The following is a 19,356-nucleotide window of genomic DNA, read 5'->3' as shown; positions in this document are numbered from 1 at the left end:
TCCCAGATACAGTAGTGTCTCCCCCTCCCAGTAAGGGCACTCTAGTTTTTACTTTGTCTTTTGTCTTTGTTCTTTGGAAATTTGGATAATCTGATCTTTAGGCATCCTTAAATCTTTCCCTTTTGCCAAGCAGAAGCTGTATGAGTTGAGGATTAGAACCATTTTTATTGCTCAGATCTCAAAAGCTATCCATTTGCATATAAATATTCTGCAATAAGAAGAGTTTGGTCTGAAAATGTTGATGTGGGTAGCTGTCATTTTTGTAAACAGAAGCTGAGTTGAAAGCATGTGTTTTCCTTCATAATATGTATTTAGTCTCTTCTGGGTACTGTGCTTACAAAATCAATAACAAATATATAAGGATATAATAATTAAAAAACCAAACCTATGGTATGATTTAATTTTAATGAGGAATTTGAAGCTACAGAATAAATAGCTTAGTTATATTCTGATTACTGCTGCACTAAGTATTGTTAGTGTCTATGGCAGAGATGTTATTTAGAAATTATTAGAGATGAGGCTGGGTGCCTCATAGGTAGGGTTGGTAGTGTGTTGCTTGACATCCTGTTAATAGTATCCCTTTTTTCAGGGCCCAGGTGTTTACCTCAAGCTTTTTGGGGAAAAACTTAGGCCACCATGAGGCTGTGGAAGAATACCTTGCTTTGCTAATGTTCCTGGCAGCCTTATCTTTGGAAGCGACTAAAGAAGGAACTAAACATGCCTGGGATTGACCTTTGTGTAAAGGAAGTGTTTCTTGCCACTTACGTGAAAATTAGGCAAGCTTTACTAGCATTATATGTTTATGACTTCTGAAAAATGTGAACTTACTACATAGTAAGTAACTACTATATAGCAGCTGAGTTATGCAAATTCCTTTTCTACTAGAAGTGCTTTGGTCTGGGCTGAGCAGGAAGGGGAAATTTAAAACTTTTTGCTATGATGGCTCATATGATGCAAAATAAACAAAAATGGGCTTGTGACTGAAGACTGCAAATGTGTAAGAAGTGGTGACTGAAGAGGCAAAAAGAACAAAATAGTGGTGAGGAGCCCCAGGGCACTATTACAGAAGTTGGAGGGTGTCAGTCTGAGGAGAACCTAAAATGCAGGAGCCAGGACAAGTGTTCTAAACACTGAGCTACCAGCTAAAGGGAATTCATTATGGGCATCTTCTTGCTGCTTGTCCTGTTCTTAAAGAAATGTTACACCTTCTCTGATTTTGAGGGGAGAAACTTGAACATCTGAGAAGAGTTTGAGGCAGTGTGTGACATTCAGTGTGTTCCACTGTAGCCGTGAGTTTGGTTGTTAGGCCCATGGGAAGGGAAAATTTAAAACACACCTCTATTCATTGAAAGTTTCCATAGACTAGCTGTGTGTTGGTTTGTGAACTGCATTCTGAACTGCCCAAACTTTCCCAGTATGTTGTGAAGGAGCCTACGTTCATATGTCAGGGCTATGAATTTCATTTGGGAGAAAGGCACTTGATCCTTTTTAATGTATTTTAATGCTCTGTGTGGGCTGTTACAAATCAAGTCCTAAACACTCAGATCAAGTGTTCATTCTGTATTACTCACTGTCTGAATAACCGACTGTGAAAAGATAAAATTGACCTGCCATGCATCACATAAGATTCTGTGGCAAAAATAGGAACAGACTGCAGTTCTTTAGGTTACCATTGAGCTGCATAAGCTTCTGAACTGCCCAAACTTTCCCAGTATGTTGTGAAGGAGCCTACGTTCATATGTCAGGGCTATGAATTTCATTTGGGAGAAAGGCACTTGATCCTTTTTAATGTATTTTAATGCTCTGTGTGGGCTGTTACAAATCAAGTCCTAAACACTCAGATCAAGTGTTCATTCTGTATTACACACTGTCTGAATAACCGACTGTGAAAAGATAAAATTGACCTGCCATGCATCACATAAGATTCTGTGGCAAAAATAGGAACAGACTGCAGTTCTTTAGGTTACCATTGAGCTGCATAAGCAATGGTTTCCTTTTTTTCCCTCTTTTTTAAAAAAATAATATTCTGATTTAGTCCTGAAGAGTCAGGATTGCAAAGGCAATTCTAATTATGTCATTCCTCTGTTAATTGCCTCATTTCATAAACTTAATGATGTTATTAGAACATCGGGTTTTTTGTGTAATATTTTAGGGAAAAAAGCTCCAGACTTAGTAATGCAGTATCCCACTGCATTGTTATTATTTTTTAAAGTTTTTGTTAATCAGTTTAATAGATTTGGCTGTTTAATACTCTCAACTGTTCTTGACATATGAAGCAAAATTGTAAGAATACTAAAGATAACTAGAAGAAGTGTTTTGCAACCACTTTGAAATTACTTCAATTTTAATTATTGAAGTAATGCTAGATAAATATTATTCAAATGAGAATTGTGTGTTATGGATGCTAATGGTGATGCTTATCCATGTTGACTTCTTCCAAATTCTGTTCCGTCAGAGGGAAAGAAGAATGCCTCTAAAAACTGGTCAATAAGTATATACCGTATGTAGTTCAGTTTATAGATGGTCTTTAATATCTATCTATGAGCTGCATAACCTGGTTCCTGTTTCCTAAGACTGAGTTTTTGTGTGGGTTCCCTGGTGTTCAAAAAGGGGTGACTTCATGCTGCAGTCTTCTACTGTTGGTGCCGACGAATAGTATTTCTGTTTCTGGGCACCTTTACTGACTTTGTTGGAGTGTAATTTTTTCTTTTTTAACATACTCTTCATGTCAAGTTGTGTTGAAAGTCTAGTTATTTGGGAGGACTGACAGAGTAGCTTTCTAATGAAATTTTGTTTACACAGTCACACTCTATCTGAGTATATTCAGTAATATATATCTTTAAAGTCTGCAGGATTAAGAGCAAAGGTGGCATCTTGTTTGATTTGTTGCTTGCTAAAGTTCTGTGTTAACTTGTGCTGTATTCTGTGTCAGCCTGGTAATCAACTGCATGTAATCTACTGGAACTGGCACCAATTGATATAGATGGCACAGCAAAATGATCTCTTGTGGAGGTCAGGAAGAACTATATAAGCTCTTATATAGTTTTTATATAAGAAAAACTTATTTAAATTTTTATTTAAATTTTCTTTTAGTAAGAGGAAAAGTAGGATCTTCTGTTTCAATTATCATGCTTATCATGGAATTACTGATTTGATTACCTCATATTTTTCTAAACTTACAGTAAGACATCATATGTAGTATGGAAAAAAAAGTAATGCTTTTAGTGTACCTTAGCACAACAAGCACCTTATAATAATATTAAGCTTGCCACCTGGGATTAGTTAATTATTGTAAAATCAAAATGACAAACACACCACCTCAGGTATACCTAAAAACTATTCTGTAAGATGTAGAATTTTGTAAGGCTGCATTAGCTGCAGCTGTCCCTTTTCCCTCAAAGTACACATTTTAGTCTTCTGCTTTTTACTGTGAAAGAAAAAAAAACTCAAAACCTGACCCCTGCAGAACCTGTGCATGAGCTAATAGTGATTAGTAGCAGTGATAATTGTCTCTGCAAAACTGAAATTCCATGGGTGGCAAAATCCTCAAACATTTATCTGAAGAAATTCTGTTATTTCTTTCTTTCTTTCATGGAGCTACTACTTCACTGTGGCTTTTATAGGCGTCTCTAGAGCAATACTGGGAGAATCATTATTTTGAGTAGATCTCTACCGTAGTAAGTTCTTCCTGTGCTCATCAAACAAGAGTTGTGCTTTTTTTAAAGAAAAATCATATTGTTAGTATGGTTGTCTGTCTTAGTCTGCAGGGATCAACCAAAAGACTTTCTGTTTCGTTGAAAAATTGCTGTGATATACTTGAGGTATTATTAGGCGTTACTCTTATTTATGCTATTATTACATATTACTTACTTCAGTTTCATCAATATCTTTACAAAATTTTAAGGAAAGACTTTTTGTCTGATTACGATTTTGATCTTTTTACAAGTTCAGTGTATTGTAGCATCATTTACTTAACTCCTCAATGTTTGTACTCTGCCACATTATAAGATAGAGGAGAGTAACTTCGGAATAACTGGGGTAAAAAGTAAGCTGAACTTCGAAGAAATGTGAACGTTTCTTGCTTGAGAAAATTATGCAATGTTGTTTGTCTTAATTTGAAAACTAAATGACACATGAACATTAAAAATAGGTCATTAAGGTTACTACTTGATTTTTGTTTCTGTTTGAGCAATATATCTTCCTACACTTCAATTTTGTAGCTATAACTGTGAGAGATGTAGAAGCAAAATGTGCTTTAAAATATTCCTTTTCCTTTGCTTTGGATTCTAGATGAATACAAGATTATTAGTACTTTATGTTGACTTTGTAAGCCTTTCTAGAAGGTAATCTTGATACTTTTTTATAAAGTTGTATGTATATGCTGTTCACCAGGTACAATGTTTTGTGTGCTGGTAGACCATATGCAGTTAAAGGTGATCTGCAATGTTAAGCTGACTGAGCCAGGAAAATTAAATGTATTCCTTTTGCTTGCTATTCTATTTGCCTATTCCTTGACATATATTTGATGGGTATCTTTAAGTTACCTTGCAGATAGTGGAGCATTTCACAGTATGTAACATAATACATATTACAAAGTTTTAAATACTTGCAATTTTTATAGGAATAAATTAATGTGAGCATGGACGATAAATAGTTGCCTTGATTTAGTTAGTCTTGCACTGGTTTTGAAGTTATAAAGTGCTACTCAAGTGCTTAGCTCTGAGTATCCATCGCTAACCATTAATATTAAACTGTGTAAATAACAGAAAAAGTGTTGTTGCATCTTGTGCAACAAAATAATTCTGTTATTTTAACAGAATAAGAGTTGTTGTGCGTTAGTCTTGAACCTAAGAGAAGCTTTGGCTGGCATTTTTATCATCGATTCTTGAGTCTTTTTACCATTGATGGTTAAAATTCTGACCATTATCCCTGTATTGAAGTGAGGTTTTTGAGTCTTTTAAATAATTCTATCAAGGATTGGTACTTAAGAACAAGTTTTGTGCTTAGAGCTGAATATGTATGAATTTGAATAATGCTGGCAGTAGTGTTCCACCTCTCCCTATAAAAGGATATAGGCACGGGACAGTTTATTACTGTGACTGTAGCAATGCTGCTACTGCATTTAATTTTCCTGCTGTGGTTTATACTGTATAAAATGATAGATAGATGAATGCCTGAGCTAGGGCTGTTCTTGTCAAAACATGATAAATTAGGATTTGAATTTGAAACTTGTGGACTGTGGGCATCTTTCATTCCGGAATTGTTATGGTTATATTACTAATAGCTATTAGTCACAAATAAGAGGCCAAGCAGGTCTTGTATTGGGGATTAGCAAGAACTATGCACAGCTTTCTATTAAAGATGTTAGTTGTGGTGGTGACAGCTCTGGATTTACAAGCTTCAGTGATGGAAAGATAGTGCAGAAAATCCATAAATGACAAAAGCACGAATCTGAGTACTCTGTGCTAATAGAACGTTCTGACACGTTGGAATTATTTGAGGGGGTCAAAAACAACAGCTGAAAAATTAGTGATTTAGACATTCAGATGATTTCGCTTACAAGAGTCACTAAGGAAAATAGATTTGAAAATGTTGTTAAGGTTTGAAAATTTGGGACAACCAAAGGTAGTGGGGGCATTACGATTTTTGTAATAGGGAAGGGGATAAAAATGGAATACTTCAAGGTCAGCCCAAGCCGTTTTGTCTGAAGGGCCGAGCACTGGTGCTTGCTGATAGTGTGCATGTGTTTTAATTCTTCCAAAACAGAAGTTAGTCTCCTCTTCCCTGGGCAGGTGAGCTCTTGCTCCTCTGTTCTGCGTCTACCTCTTCTTGTCCGTGTTACTGTCCATCTCTCATGCTCCTTCACTGAACTAACCTAGCTCACTATAGCTCACTAAAACAGCAGAAAACTATCCACTTTGGTTTTTGTTGCTGCTGTTTTAGCAGTTGAATTGGCACATAGGAGGTCTGACAGGCTAAGCAGTGTGGGAAAGGTGAGAGAGGGGTCAGGAAACTCCCCTCCCCGCCTCCCTTTGTGACAGTGAACTGTCAAATGCTGAACTTCAGAACGTAGTTTAGTGAAATGAAGTACTGTGGAAACCTCTTTGGAGAAGGCTGTGCGTTCCTGAGACAAAAATGAATTGCAAATAAGTGTAAATACCTTCAACAAGTTAAATGATACTTCCATGTGGAAATGTTATGAATTAATAATGCTATTAGAGAAAAGCTGAACTCATCCGTTCCATCTGTACTGGAGAAGTTATCATTCACTTGCATTACTCAGTCTTCCCAGATATTAAGTCCAAACTGGAAAGATAGATTTGATAACATTTATTCTGTTGGTAATGGATCAGAGCTAAGATAAAATTATACGTGTGTCCTTAATTTGATATTTTGATGAGATGATACTTTCATACAGTAGTCTGATAAATGTTTCCTCTGAAAGTAGATTAAAGAAAATGAATGAGCAAGTGCTGATCTTTAGAGTGATACAACATGTATATAAGCTAAAAACCTGAAGAGTTGGAACCAAACTGTATTTGTGAGATCATATAGTGTAATTTGTAGATTGAATCTTTGTGGAAGAAATAGAAGCAATAAAAATGTTCTTTTTTTTCCCTTCTCCACGCCCCTACCCCACAAGAGGGCAATGTACAGAAAGTGCTGTAGAATTCTAGAAATCTTGCACCATATTCGTTTTCTTATCTTGCAGCATGTAGCTATTGGAATTAAGAAGGTATTACATAATTTTTTAGATAAGAAACAAAAGCCAAAAATGAGATCCCTAGTGATAAATAAAGCTTACTGATTAATCATGACATATGAACTCTAGGTATTTTGTATTGGTATTTAGCTACATCATAAATCAGGACTCTTCAAGTCCTAGGATGAATAATGTTACAGCTGCTTACCCAATGGCTGCATGGTAATCGTGCCTTATTTTTCTTACAGTAAGACAGGTTTCAGGAGCTGCCTGAATCTGGTCTGTTGAGCTACCCTATTTGTGAACCAAGATTGAAGTTTGCTTTGTCAATTTTGTAGTTGGCCCTGTATTTTTTAACGTATTCTTCCTTGGAGTGTTTCTTCTGCTAAATCCTGTTTTTACAAAATGTAGCATTGCATTTACCAGCTCTGCAACTATCTTAAAATACAGGTGTTTGGAACGTTTGAACTTGTGCCTATGAATCTTTAAAAAATTTAAGTCTGGTATATAAATGGGATGCAGTGAAAAGCATGCAGTGAGCTGTCCATGAAGGGCCAACTGTTCTCTTTCTGGCTGTAGGGAAGATGGCTAGTTTGTGTGTCCTTTGAGACAGACTTGATTGAAAGCTGTCATATTTGTTAAATATTGTGGGAATTCATGTTCCTCTGTTAATCCTTTTCTGGATCCAAAAGTGGGTATTTCAGAACTCTTATGCTTTGTATGCATCTTTATGGTGAGAAGAGGGTGCAACTGCCAGGAGTCACTTTGTAGGAGCTAAGTCTCTTCATCTCAGCAGGTTGTTGCCAAAATTTTTATTCTTATCAGTGTAAAACTTGAGCATTCCTTTCAAAGGTTTTCCTGCAGTGAAATTTTCTCCACTTCTTTGATGTTACTTGCATCCGGACTCAATTCACATTCAGAAGTAAGACTTCTGAACTTTCCTTAGGAAAAAAAAGAACAGAAAAAGAAAAAAAAAGAGGAGAGATTATTTGTGAGGGAGTATAACCTAAAAGGAGGAGGGAGTATAGATGTCATCCACAGGAGGTCTGCTGTCCTTAACTCTTTGTATGCAAAAGGTCTTAGGGTGGGGTACCCCTCCACTCTCCTTGAGTGGTAAGCTGTAACCTTGGTAAACTGTCCTGGCAAACTTTTTGTGTTGATGTTTCGTATCTGGGAGAGAAATTTGATGTGGTTGCTGATACTTCACTTTACAGAACCTAAAACATATTCTTTCCGGGGCCTTAGTCGTTTATGCCCCCTCCTTTCCCCCCTTTCTTGTATCCCTCTTTCCTTCTTCTTGACACATCTTTTTCTGTTGAGAGTACTATCAAAATGATTTCAGTACATTACAGAATGTAATTTGAAGTCCTACTGACAGTTCCTTTGATCAGAATGCTGTTTTTCTTTGCCTTTCAGACAAAATTAACATTGGAAGTAAAAGATCATCAGTGTACATGTTCGTTTAAACATTTCCTATTGTTTACTGATATTGCTGTGAAGTTTCATCTTAAAGCATATTAAAGTCATTGCCTCTTGGCTCCGAAATTATAAATAAAAAAATTTCTTGAGGGTGATTTCCTAGTAAAATGATGAAAGCTAAAGAAGCTCAGGCAGTAGCTTAGATTTCCATTTCATAACTTCCTTCCTGAGGCTTGTTTGGGGTTCAGTGAAATTGTTAACTCAAGTTTATCTAAACATGTACACTGATGATATAGTGAGCTGGGTAACTAGCACTGATGAAAGGCTTTTGGATCAACAGATTTATTGGATAACATGGCAGTCTTGGTGTAGATGCTTCTGTTTTCTCTTGATCCCTGTTTGTTTTCTGGCAGTATGGGTAGCACCTTTGGGATTGTTACATTTAAGAAATTACTGAAGAGGCTGTGCAGTGCATTTGAATCCCATATCTCCATATTTTGTTTCTTTCAAATGTGTATTTTCCAGGTCTAAAAAGACCAAAACAATCCATCCCCCCCTCCAAAAAAAATCCAAAAGAAACCAAAAACAACCTCCCTGATCTAAAACTCCCTTAACAAGCCTATATTAGGTTTTAAACAATTGAAATCCAACCTTATGGTGTACATTATTGTACTTATGACACCTGCACACTTTGTTACGGAAGGGAAAACTCCATATTTCTATCCAAATGGCACACTGGGGAAAAAAAATGAAACTTCAATGTATTAAAAAAACAAACCTAGAAATCCCCATCAGCCTTTTAAAGAATTTTCTTGGACCTTTCTTTGAGTTTTAAAAAGTGTACAAAAATCAAAAGGACTTTATATATTGTATTCTAGCAAGTACATTTTTGCATGATATTTTGGTGAAGGTAGCTTTGGTACTTTATTTATGGATTTTTTTTGGCTAAACTGTATTTACTTCCTGGCTAAATGAGGTTATAAGTTGAGTTAAATGGGTTTGGGGCTGGTTAGAGACAAGGCAATCTAAGTAAGTCAGCCGCTACTTACAGTTTATAAAGTAGGGATAAATCTGTTTTGCCTTCAGCTTTGCAGCTAGATTGTCAATTAACTGATTCTACTTTATTAGAGAATTTGAGAACCCATTCTCTCTACTCTCTTGGGCTGATTCCATGAAACACGTTTCTGGTATTTCTTCCATTGTGACTGAAATGGAAGGCTGACACTTGGTGATACCTGAATAGAGTATGCACGTATTACATCTCGTCCATGTGTTTGGTGAGAGTGGTTGTGCAGTCACTGTTGAACAAACTGTTTTCTTTTGAGGGTCTGGATAATCATTTGATAATTAGAGGACGATCACCATGGTTCATTTTCAAAATTCAAAACAGTTACTGAGTTTTCGTATGGCTGTTGAGACTTACACATTTTAAGTTGTCTTCCTTATCTTTTCAAGCTACTCAGTATTTTCAGTGACTCAATGGGAGTTTAAAACCCCTTGTGTCAATCTGTATGTATGCATTTTTCGGTAGCTTTCTGTTGAAGCACTCGTTCTGAGGAAATGGCCATAAGATTATACTGTTCTGCTGGGTTTTGTGTGAGCACACAAAAATTCCTCAACTGTATAGTTAAAGAAGCAAAATACTTGAGTGCCAGTAGCTTACAAGTAACCTTCTCTCACACCTGCAGTTTCTCTGCATCTTCTGACATTGACTGTCGAAATAAACCATATTATGATACTAAGGAAAAAGTGACCCTCTAGACTTGCTTTTGACTAAATTGGTAAAAATATTGAACTCCTCCTGCATTCTAAGTTGAATTGTTAATTTTGTCAGACTCTGTATTTCTTGTATTTGTCTGAATTATTTAAACAAATACAATTTGGATCTGATTCCGTAATCCTCTAAGAATTGATTTCTATCAGTATGGAAGACTTCTGTTATACTCTAAAGGCTCTGGGTTAAGGTATTATTATCTCTGTTTGCACAATTTCGTTCACGCTGCCAATGCTTCATGTTGTGGTTAAAAAAAAAAATTTTTTTTAAATTCTCAGCCTCTTTAGAAAATGCACTAACACGCTGCACGCTGCCAATGCTTCATGTTGTGGTTAAAAAAAAAAATAAATTCTCAGCCTCTTTAGAAAAATGCACTTGATTTGTATAGCTTTTCATATTTGTTCAGTTTATTTTTTTAAATTCTCAGCCTCTTTAGAAAAATGCACTTGATTTGTATAGCTTTTCATATTTTGTTCAGTTTAACATGGAAGATACTTATTTACTATGTAAACTGTATGCACCTTTTTGGGAATGAAATCTTAAATCAAATTTCACATTCTTATGCATGGAGATGTCAGTAGGGGAGCCAAAGCTAAAACCTTGCATTAATTTACAGTAACATCCCAACAAAAAACACTGCAGAAATGCAGGAAGACAGGAATCTTTGGTGCAGAAATGCAGGAAGACCTCTGAAGCAGAAGCCATGTCTCTGTTTTTAATCCACTTTCTTTTGTTGATTAATTGATTATTGGGAAGATGGATAGTATTAACAACAGTGGATTCGTAAATACTGGCTATCATTGAAGAATTTCAGTTTGTGTATTTTGAAAGCAAATATAAATGCTTGATTTGCTCTTATAAAATTATATTATAAAAATTTCAAAACACTAATGTTGTTTCCACTAAAGTAGCACAGGACATTATTACTCTCTCTTAAATTTTGGTAACACTTGATGCTACTTAAAATGGGTTCTGTTAAAGATGAAGCTGAACTTAGGTTATATTCTCTTTTATAACTTCTAGAAATATAAAGAGAAAGATAAACACAAGCAAAAATATAAGAAGCAGTCGGAGTCCTCACCATCCTTGGTTCCATCTCTTACTGTAACTACAGAGAAAGTAAGTCAATGTGTTTTCCTCCTTTTCCACTTCAATTACTTATGTTGGAATTTCATGATGTAATCATTCCAGTGTATATACTGGAGCTCTAAAATGGCATAGATTCTATAATTATCAAACACACTTGGTATTTTTTCCTATAATGTAAAAATCCTAAAATACTTTGAAGTTTATAATATGAAGAAAGGCTTAGTTTTTTTGTAATTGGGTAGTGAGTGATTTAATGGCACCGATCAGGTGCCACTGATACTCCAGTAAGTTTTATTTCATTGACTTATCTTTAATTTGAGAAGTTTTAGAAAATCTGTCCTTTGAAATTCACTTGTGTGTGCTGAGCCATCACTGAACCTGTAAGCATTTAAGCTGGTAATCAGGAAATTGCAGCTTATGCTTCATATACTTGTAATATCACATTGCCTTTTTAGCAGTCTGCTCCATTAGGTTCTGTGGTCTTTCCAACCTGTTAATGTGCTAGCAAATATCTAACTCAAGGGACAACGTAGAGGGTTAAATAATAAGGACTGTTCTTGTACTCTACAAGAATCACTTTCGCTATCCAGCAAAAAAATAACACTAATGATGGTATTACAAAGTGGGCAGCAGTACTGAGAAATGGGTTTTCTGACTTCAAGGTTGGAAAACATTTGTCCCATTCTTGTGGGAATGTTTGATGTCCGAATCGGGGAATCATGGTTTGAATTAATTAGCCATCAGTACATAGAGCACTGTTTTTTAGCCGAAACTTGTGTTAACTGTATGTAGTTTGGTTGCTGAGATGTAATATTCAACAAATGTGTCTATTTGCATATGGTACACCAAGACCTTGTCAGGCCAGGGTAAAACAATTGAAATTCCAACTTTCTCTAGTCCCTGGATAACTAATGGTATCAACATCAAGAATCATCACCAAGAAAGTTAGTTTTTTGGTATGTTTTGGGTATTTCTTTATTCTCAACAATAGGAGTATTAACTTGAGGATGTGTGCCTGTTAACATCCTATTATTTGTGACTTATGCTTCTGATAAACTAGTCTTGTTTCTGGTTCTACTGTATTCTTTTTGACACTATTATGTCAAGTGAGACTTACTAGTCAGTGGTTTTCCGAAAGTCCCAATAACTCTTTATTTAAAGGAAAAAAAAAAAAAGAAAAGAAGAGAAAAAATAAAAAAAGAAAAGGTAGAGTCAATTTGCCGATTTGCTGTTTTGATTTGAGAGCGATTAGACATTGCAGTCAGTGAGTGTGACTGTTTTTATTGAAATTGTTGTAGAACTCTTTAGATACTACTGAGTGGTCCATGTGATCTGTTATTTAATTTTATTAACTTTTCCTGAACATATTCCTCTTGAGTCTGAGACAACTCATAAAATTCATAGCCTGTAAAATAATTTTCTTGTGTTGGAACTTCCTTTAGACAATACAATTTTTGTTTAGGTTTTGTGCTATCTGTGATCTTATCTTACTTGAATATATCCCTTTTGTACTATGATTATCTAATCGTCATCAAAAGTTCTAACAAAAAATGATGTTGTTGTATATTTGTGTAAAAGTTAAAGAAAATATATTGAAATATTGGTTATTTTTGAGTCCTAGCTATTAGAATATGCTTTGAATGCTGAAGACGCAGTTGGATTCTGTTTTTCTGCTAATCTATTTTCTAATTGCTCCTCCCTAGACTTTTCCTAATTACAAAGTTTACAACTGAATGGTGTACACTTTAATAAGGTGAACAAGAGTAAAATCCCATTTTTAGCAGAACTCTGTTTAGTCCAAGTAAAAAATGAAAATGTTGCTGAGTTGTTGGCCATACTGTTAATCAAAGATTGTACTATACATGTATGTATAGCAAATACTAAAGAGAATAGAAACTCTATAATTCTAGAACTTAAATTATAAATGAATTAAACTAAAACAGAAGTATTTATTGTGGAATTTAAATACCAACATGTCTCCTGTTAGTTTTCTTCTTTTGACCTTTTACACCCTGTGTTTCTTTCTATTTAAGCTATCTGCTTAATTTTCTACCTTCTTTTTATAATGCTTCAGACCATCAGGAAAATTGATACTCAGTGGGCTGGTTTTTTTTTTTTTTAATAAAGTTACTAAGTGTGATTATGTCTTTAAAAAAAGTATCTGCTGGATATTTGGAAGCGATTTTCTGTGGCTGGTTCCTTCAGTTACCTTATTTTAATTTTTTTTTTCCTGAGTCCTTTTGACACGGTTTACATGCATTTGCTTTTCTGGGTTATAAATTCATAGTGTGTTCCTCAAAAATTTGAAATTTTAATTATTAAACAAGCTTTGTTTTCTTCTGAGATAAATATTTGGTTCAGAATATTTTGTTAATATGTTACTTTTGTGTATCCTTTTATACAGAGTTGTCAGAACTGATATGGACTTGATGTCTTTTTCACAGCAGTCTCTCTTTGCAGTGAATACATTATTTTATCATGCTATATAATCACTTCTGCTACTGCATTGTTCCTGTTGGGGGTACTGGAACTTGAAATGAATTTTGGTTTTCCTTTTTAAACAAGTGAAATCCTTTGTGATACAGTGATAATGACCATTTATGCAGGTGATGCCTTAAAGCATGTTTTTATCTGGATGAGTGGCTTCTTAAGATATATTTATGAAAGGCTGCAGAATAAACTGTGGATTTACATTATGTGAGTTAGTATACTTGGCTTGCCTGTTCTGCAAAATTTAATTCCAAGAAATTGTATTGAGGTTCCAGTCCAAATGTTGTGTTGAGTTAAGAGTATGTGTTTTGTGCATCCCTGTAATGTCTCAGCAAACACTGCTTAGTCTGGATCAGTTAAGTTTGAAAAAGTTTGAAATAAGAAATTCTTAACTACTTCACTTTTCTTTTTGGGCATAGATGCAGAAAGTTTTAAGAGGGACTAGAATAACTTACGAACTTGAATTCTCTCTCTGCCTCTTTGGATGAGGTTTTCTTCTGGCCTTCCTCTTAGTTGGGAATTGCCATCAACCCTTTGTTTAGTCCTGATAAAAGCTTCTGTCTCAGGTTTTGAACTTTGGGAGGCTGGACTTGTATCAAAAGTTTAAAAATGTGTATGGTTTAACAGATCCAGAAAAATACACTTGTCTTTTTTTTTTTTTTTTGGAGTTTTTTTTAGTTAAAACCCCAAAACATTGATGTACTCAAAGACACACAAGTCAGTGTATCTGCTTTCAAATTGTAGCCAGTAACCAAATAAAAGATATTGCAAACAGAAGGTACAGCTGACTGAATTTTTTCTGTAACAGTAGAGATGATGGTGATAACCCTCCTCAGTTCACCCTGACTATCAGCCCGCTGTGCTGCTCAAGGGAGGTGATCAGATCCTACTGCAGTGGGATACAGAAGGGAATGCAATAAGTAGAACAATCTCTGTTCGGTATTACTGAATGTCACTATCCTACAGTAGTGTGGTGTTTGTGGGCTATGGGGGGTGTGTTGATTTTTTTTTGTTGTTGTTGGTTGGTTGTTTGTTTTTTGCTTGGACCATTCCCTTACCATCTGGCATTTTAGTGGATGATTATCTGCTGTGGTCCTTCCCTTCTCTGTGCAAGACTACTGGCCTATATATCTGTATTGGGGCTAAAGGCTTCTCAAGCCTGGGGACATACTGTGTATATCAAGAATGATTTATTATGCCTTTACTGTAAATCTGAAGCTTTCCCAGAAGTTTTAAGACTTGCTGCAGGTAGGTGGTATAACTCTTCAGGGTGCAGAGTGTGATATATGGGGGGTGTAAAATGACAGTAGCTCTCTGTGCACTAAGTTGGCAGTGTGAAAGTGAGCTTTTTGGAAAAAAACCCGCAACCTGGTTTATGGGAAGCATAAAGGAACCCTGATACACACAGAGTTAGCTTGGTAATTGCACTAGTAAATACTGATTGATTTTTGAGAACAGGATTAACATTCATTACATAGCTAGTCAAGTCCTCCCAAATAAACAAGGGAATGGTGTTGGGTGACAGCATCAGACGAATCTCCTTTTTGGGGGATGTTTGTACTTAAATGGAGGAAAATGACTGATTGGAGTGTGAGCAGTGAAGGGGGGAGCCTCAAGTAGCATATTCCATTTAAAAAAGCATGTGATGGTGGGAGGGAGGACTGCAGAGGCTGAAGCCAGTCATTAAATGACCAAAGGTGTTCTGCCTCCATCCTCAGATCCTTGCTCCCTGCCAGTCTCACTTGCCTGATCTCAAAAAAATCCAAACAAACCCCCAAACAAACAAAAAAACCAATATAACTTCGCCATGGTATATTAGTTTTTTTGTTGGTGACATTTATGTTAGGCCTTTTGTCTTTTAGAACTTAGCATTTTAAAAAAGCAGTTTGTTTAGGGGTGGGTAGGTTGTTGTATGAACCAGCTAGCTTAATAATCTACAGTTTGTGCTGCAGTTTTACCTTAGATCTTAATGCATATCTTGTGGATTCTCAAAGCCTATCTGTTTTAGGGCAGTTTGTTGCAAATAATTCCTTAAAGTAAGGAATATAATCTGGGGAAAAAAATACTGACCAAATGATACCAATTTTACTTTTCTGAGTGTCTATTGCATCATATTAGTGTTCAGGATACTCTGAGTAAGCATGTAGATTTCAGCATGCTTTATAGCACCTTCCAAAAGAGAAATACCTGTTGGAGGAAAATGTTCAGAAGCAGAACTGCAATGTGCATGTGTGTTCTCCAAAATCTGCTAAGAGCAGGATTCAGGCTTGCAGTCAAACCAAATCTCTGCACAGTATATGCAAATTAATGCCTACTTGTCATTTCCTAGCCCTGGCCAGTCTGCAGAGGTACGTTAAACTCTTACCCCCCCCCCCCCCCGCAGTAAAGGAGAAGAGATACTGGATAACATCAAATTGTGATTGTTGATACCTATAGAGAATTATCCTTGCAATTAATTTCAAATGAGCAGATAGGAGATAAGGATTAGGAAAGGAGGGAATTGGATAAGAGGAGAAATCCCGGATCCTAGGAAAAAGCCTGGCTTTTGTTTTGGATTATTGCATGTCCGGAAAACTTTTGTTGAAATGACCCAAATTTGAACCACTGCTTCTTAACTCAGGCAAAGTGACACATCAGTTTCAGCAAAATTGAGCATACTTGTGGACTTCATAATAGTTAAAAAAGTTAACTACTAAACTTACCTTAGAATTGGCTCCATCTTCATTGGAAACAGTTACCAGTACAGTAATGTAAATTTGAGGTAAATTATTTTTAACATTGTACTTTAACAGACTTAAACTGATTTTTCTTCACAGTTTTTCAGAAAATCTGTAATATATTTTTATTGCAGTTCATAATAGCCCTTCAAAATTGCAAATATAGCAAATGTTTTGCCTTTTTTTTAGGTAGGTAAATTAAAATAAATTCTTTGCTAGCTAAAAATTGTTGGATTTTAGATGGGCTATGCAGAGTTTGTTTCATACCAGCGGATACTTTACAGATATGTCGTACATGTTCATAATGATGTATGTTTTTCATTTAGAATATTGTATAGTGAGATTAATTTTATTATGATTTGGGTTACTTGCTATAGGAAGAAAAAAATAGCAGTAATTGAACAGTATGAAAATAGGAAACACTTGTTTATTCTTAATTTAATGCTAACATGGAGACATTGTTACTTGTGGACCTTAAAGACGTAATGGTACTCAACATGAGTTAGTATATCAAAGTTTCAGCTTCAGATGTTAAGAAGAATTACTTCTCTCAAGTGGCAGAGAGGAACTGCCAAAATAGAATTTGAGTCTATAGTAGGTTTTAATACTGGATTTCTATTTAGGGTGTGCTCTACTTCTTTTCACTCATGAGTGAAGAGTTTAGAAGCATTGTCTTTACATGGCTTTTTACTACACTAGGTCACATAGGTTTGCTGTAAGTGGGAAGGGGAGCTTCAGGACTAGCCTAAGCTAATGGGGAAAGTGCTTGAAGCGTGAGCCTGATTGTTTCCTACGTTGGCCTATTCTGCATGGAGACACTGACACTGTAAAACAAAGCATGAAGCCCAACCAGTTTGAATCCTTCGGAGTCATGTATTACTCTACTGTCTTTGGAGTCATTTGGGTCTGCTGTTGTAGTGTGGAAAGCGGTACCCATCTTAGCTTGGTTTAGAGTGTTTGCATGGAACAGTTAAAAAACAACAGTAGAAACTAATACTAAAGCAACAGACTAGCAGTAGAATTCAAGTAAAGCAATTTCCGTAGAAACCATGCCTTTAAAGAAGCTATTGGCCAAGTTGATTCCTCCCCCGAAATAAACACTACTCCTCCCCCCAGTAAGTCATACAGGGCAGTATGCAAATAGATTGAAATTTTCATCTTCCTCAAAGCTTGCATATTTAGTTGTCTTCTGGCATTTGCAACTGAAAATTAAGTTCTATGTAAATGTCTTAGCTGTTTTAGTAAAAATAGGAAAACTTTCTCTACCAGCCATACAAAGCTGTATGTAAAGATGAGCAAATATTCTGCTGTAGGCCTAAATTCAGCCAGCATCCCAGTTGGGGAAGAGAAAACTTGTGTATATGATCAATTTTGAGAGGCATGTGTTTGTGTGCTCTTTAATGGAGACAAATTTAGATACTATTTTAAACTCTCTTCTATAAAGAACTGAAAAACAAAGTAAGCTTGTTTTGAACAGATGAATAGCTTCTAGGTTTGATCCATATTTTTTTGTTGAAGAAGCTTGGTACAGTCAAAAGGCTATTTTACTAGCTGGTTTGAGTATAAATAATAATATAATATTATTTCCTTTTTCCTAATTTTGCTTTCATTTTCTTTCTTATATTAAAATTCTGCTATCACAATTCTAATTTTTTTTTTGATTATGAAAACAATTATATTCCTTTGTGTGGTTTCCTAATGCTGTGCACGCAGTTTCCCTGCTCATCTAATTACTTTCTGTGAACCTATTTTGACTATTGTTCACCAATATGAACAATTCTGACAAAATTTAATGGAAGAATAATGGGCCTAAAGATAAAATTGTTGAAAGCCCTGTGAAGAGTTTATGGATATAGGAGAAGGGCCGAAATTCTTGGGGATGGGTGGGGCTTGAGGAAGAAATCTTCAGTGGGAGCTCAAGATTATGTTACGCTTTTTCCTTCCTGTCAGGCAGCAGGGTTGTAGTAGGTAGCCAGTCATTCCTGCATGTGTCTTGGCCAACTAGATCTCATGTGTCTTCTTTACTTGATGATACTTAAGGAACTGGCTGAATTCCCAGATGGCAGGGAATCCTAGTGTGATGATGGGAAGTGGAGACATAAGAGGCAGGGCTTGTTGGAGTTGATTTTGGTTCGGTGTTGAGACTATAAAGTCTTAAAAATGCAAGTTCCTAGGTTCTGAAGCCTTCATCAGTTCCACTGCTGATGGAACCATATTTCCGGTTTGACAAAACAACCTGCATAAAAATTGTATTTTCAGAAAAGCATTTAAAGTCTCTTAAAAAAAAAAAAAAATATTTAAGCAGTAAAATAACAATATCCTATTTAAATAGAATATAAAGACTGTGTAACCATAGATTTGAGATTAATCCATTGACTTCAATGAAGTAAAAATTTCAACCAAAGCTGATGTTATTTTTGTGCATTTTTTTCCACAAAATGAAGTTTTATGCACTTCAGTTGTTTGCTGAAAATCTTAACAATTCCGTTTATGTAACTCCTGTTGCCAGTTACCTTAGTATTTGAACACTTCTAAGTTTATTTGAAAGAATGGGTTCTTTTAAACAGTTCTTTTGTTACAGTTTTTTGTGTGACCTAACTGTTTCTTTTCTCTTATTTCTTTTCTCTTATCAAAATGCTAGACATACACAAGCACTAGCAACAACTCCATGTCAGGCTCCTTGAAGCGGTTGGAAGATACCACAGCTCGATTTACAAATGCAAATTTCCAGGAAGTTTCTACACACGTTTCAAGTGGAAAAGATTCTTCAGAGGCTAGAGGGTCAGAGAGCAAAGGGAAGAAATCTGCAGGTCATAGCTCAGGTCAGAGGGGAAGAAAGCCTGGTGCTGGAAGAAATCCAGGAACAACTGTGACTGCGGCTAGCCCTTTTCAGCAAGGTATTAATTGTTATGCTGTAACACAACTTCTGCTTTGACATGAATTAGAAATCTTAAATATTTAAAACTTGAAAAGTAGTTAATCCTTTATCCTCAATAATGAGAATGTTGTTTCACTTTGGGGAAAAAAAAACTTTTTTCAGGGAAAAAATGTTCATTGCCATAACATGAAAAAGGAGGTCGTGCATCTTTAAAGGGCAAAACTGATGCTTTTGTTTAGACTGTTAAGGTTATTCTCTTTAACCGCTGAAACCAGAAGTTTCTTTA

At 35.6% G+C, this 19,356-nt stretch overlaps 1 protein-coding gene across 2 annotated transcripts in view; it reads left to right on the top strand.

Moving 5' to 3' along the window:
• MLLT10 (myeloid/lymphoid or mixed-lineage leukemia; translocated to, 10) overlaps positions 1 to 19,356 on the top strand; it is a 130,496-nt gene that overhangs the window by 46,774 nt on the left and 64,366 nt on the right. For both annotated transcript variants that reach the window (XM_009275227.2, XM_009275226.2), the window contains exons 8-9: positions 10,920 to 11,015; positions 18,834 to 19,089. In XM_009275227.2, coding sequence (XP_009273502.1) covers positions 10,920 to 11,015; positions 18,834 to 19,089 — 352 coding nt within the window. The remainder of the gene's footprint in view (positions 1 to 10,919; positions 11,016 to 18,833; positions 19,090 to 19,356) is intronic.

The sequence above is a fragment of the Aptenodytes forsteri genome, unplaced genomic scaffold (assembly GCF_000699145.1).
Source record: "Aptenodytes forsteri isolate BGI_AS27 unplaced genomic scaffold, ASM69914v1 Scaffold336, whole genome shotgun sequence".
Classification (NCBI taxonomy): domain Eukaryota; kingdom Metazoa; phylum Chordata; class Aves; order Sphenisciformes; family Spheniscidae; genus Aptenodytes; species Aptenodytes forsteri.
The sequence above is the reverse complement of the archived record's forward strand: the minus strand, read 5'-3'. Positions and strand labels throughout refer to the sequence as shown.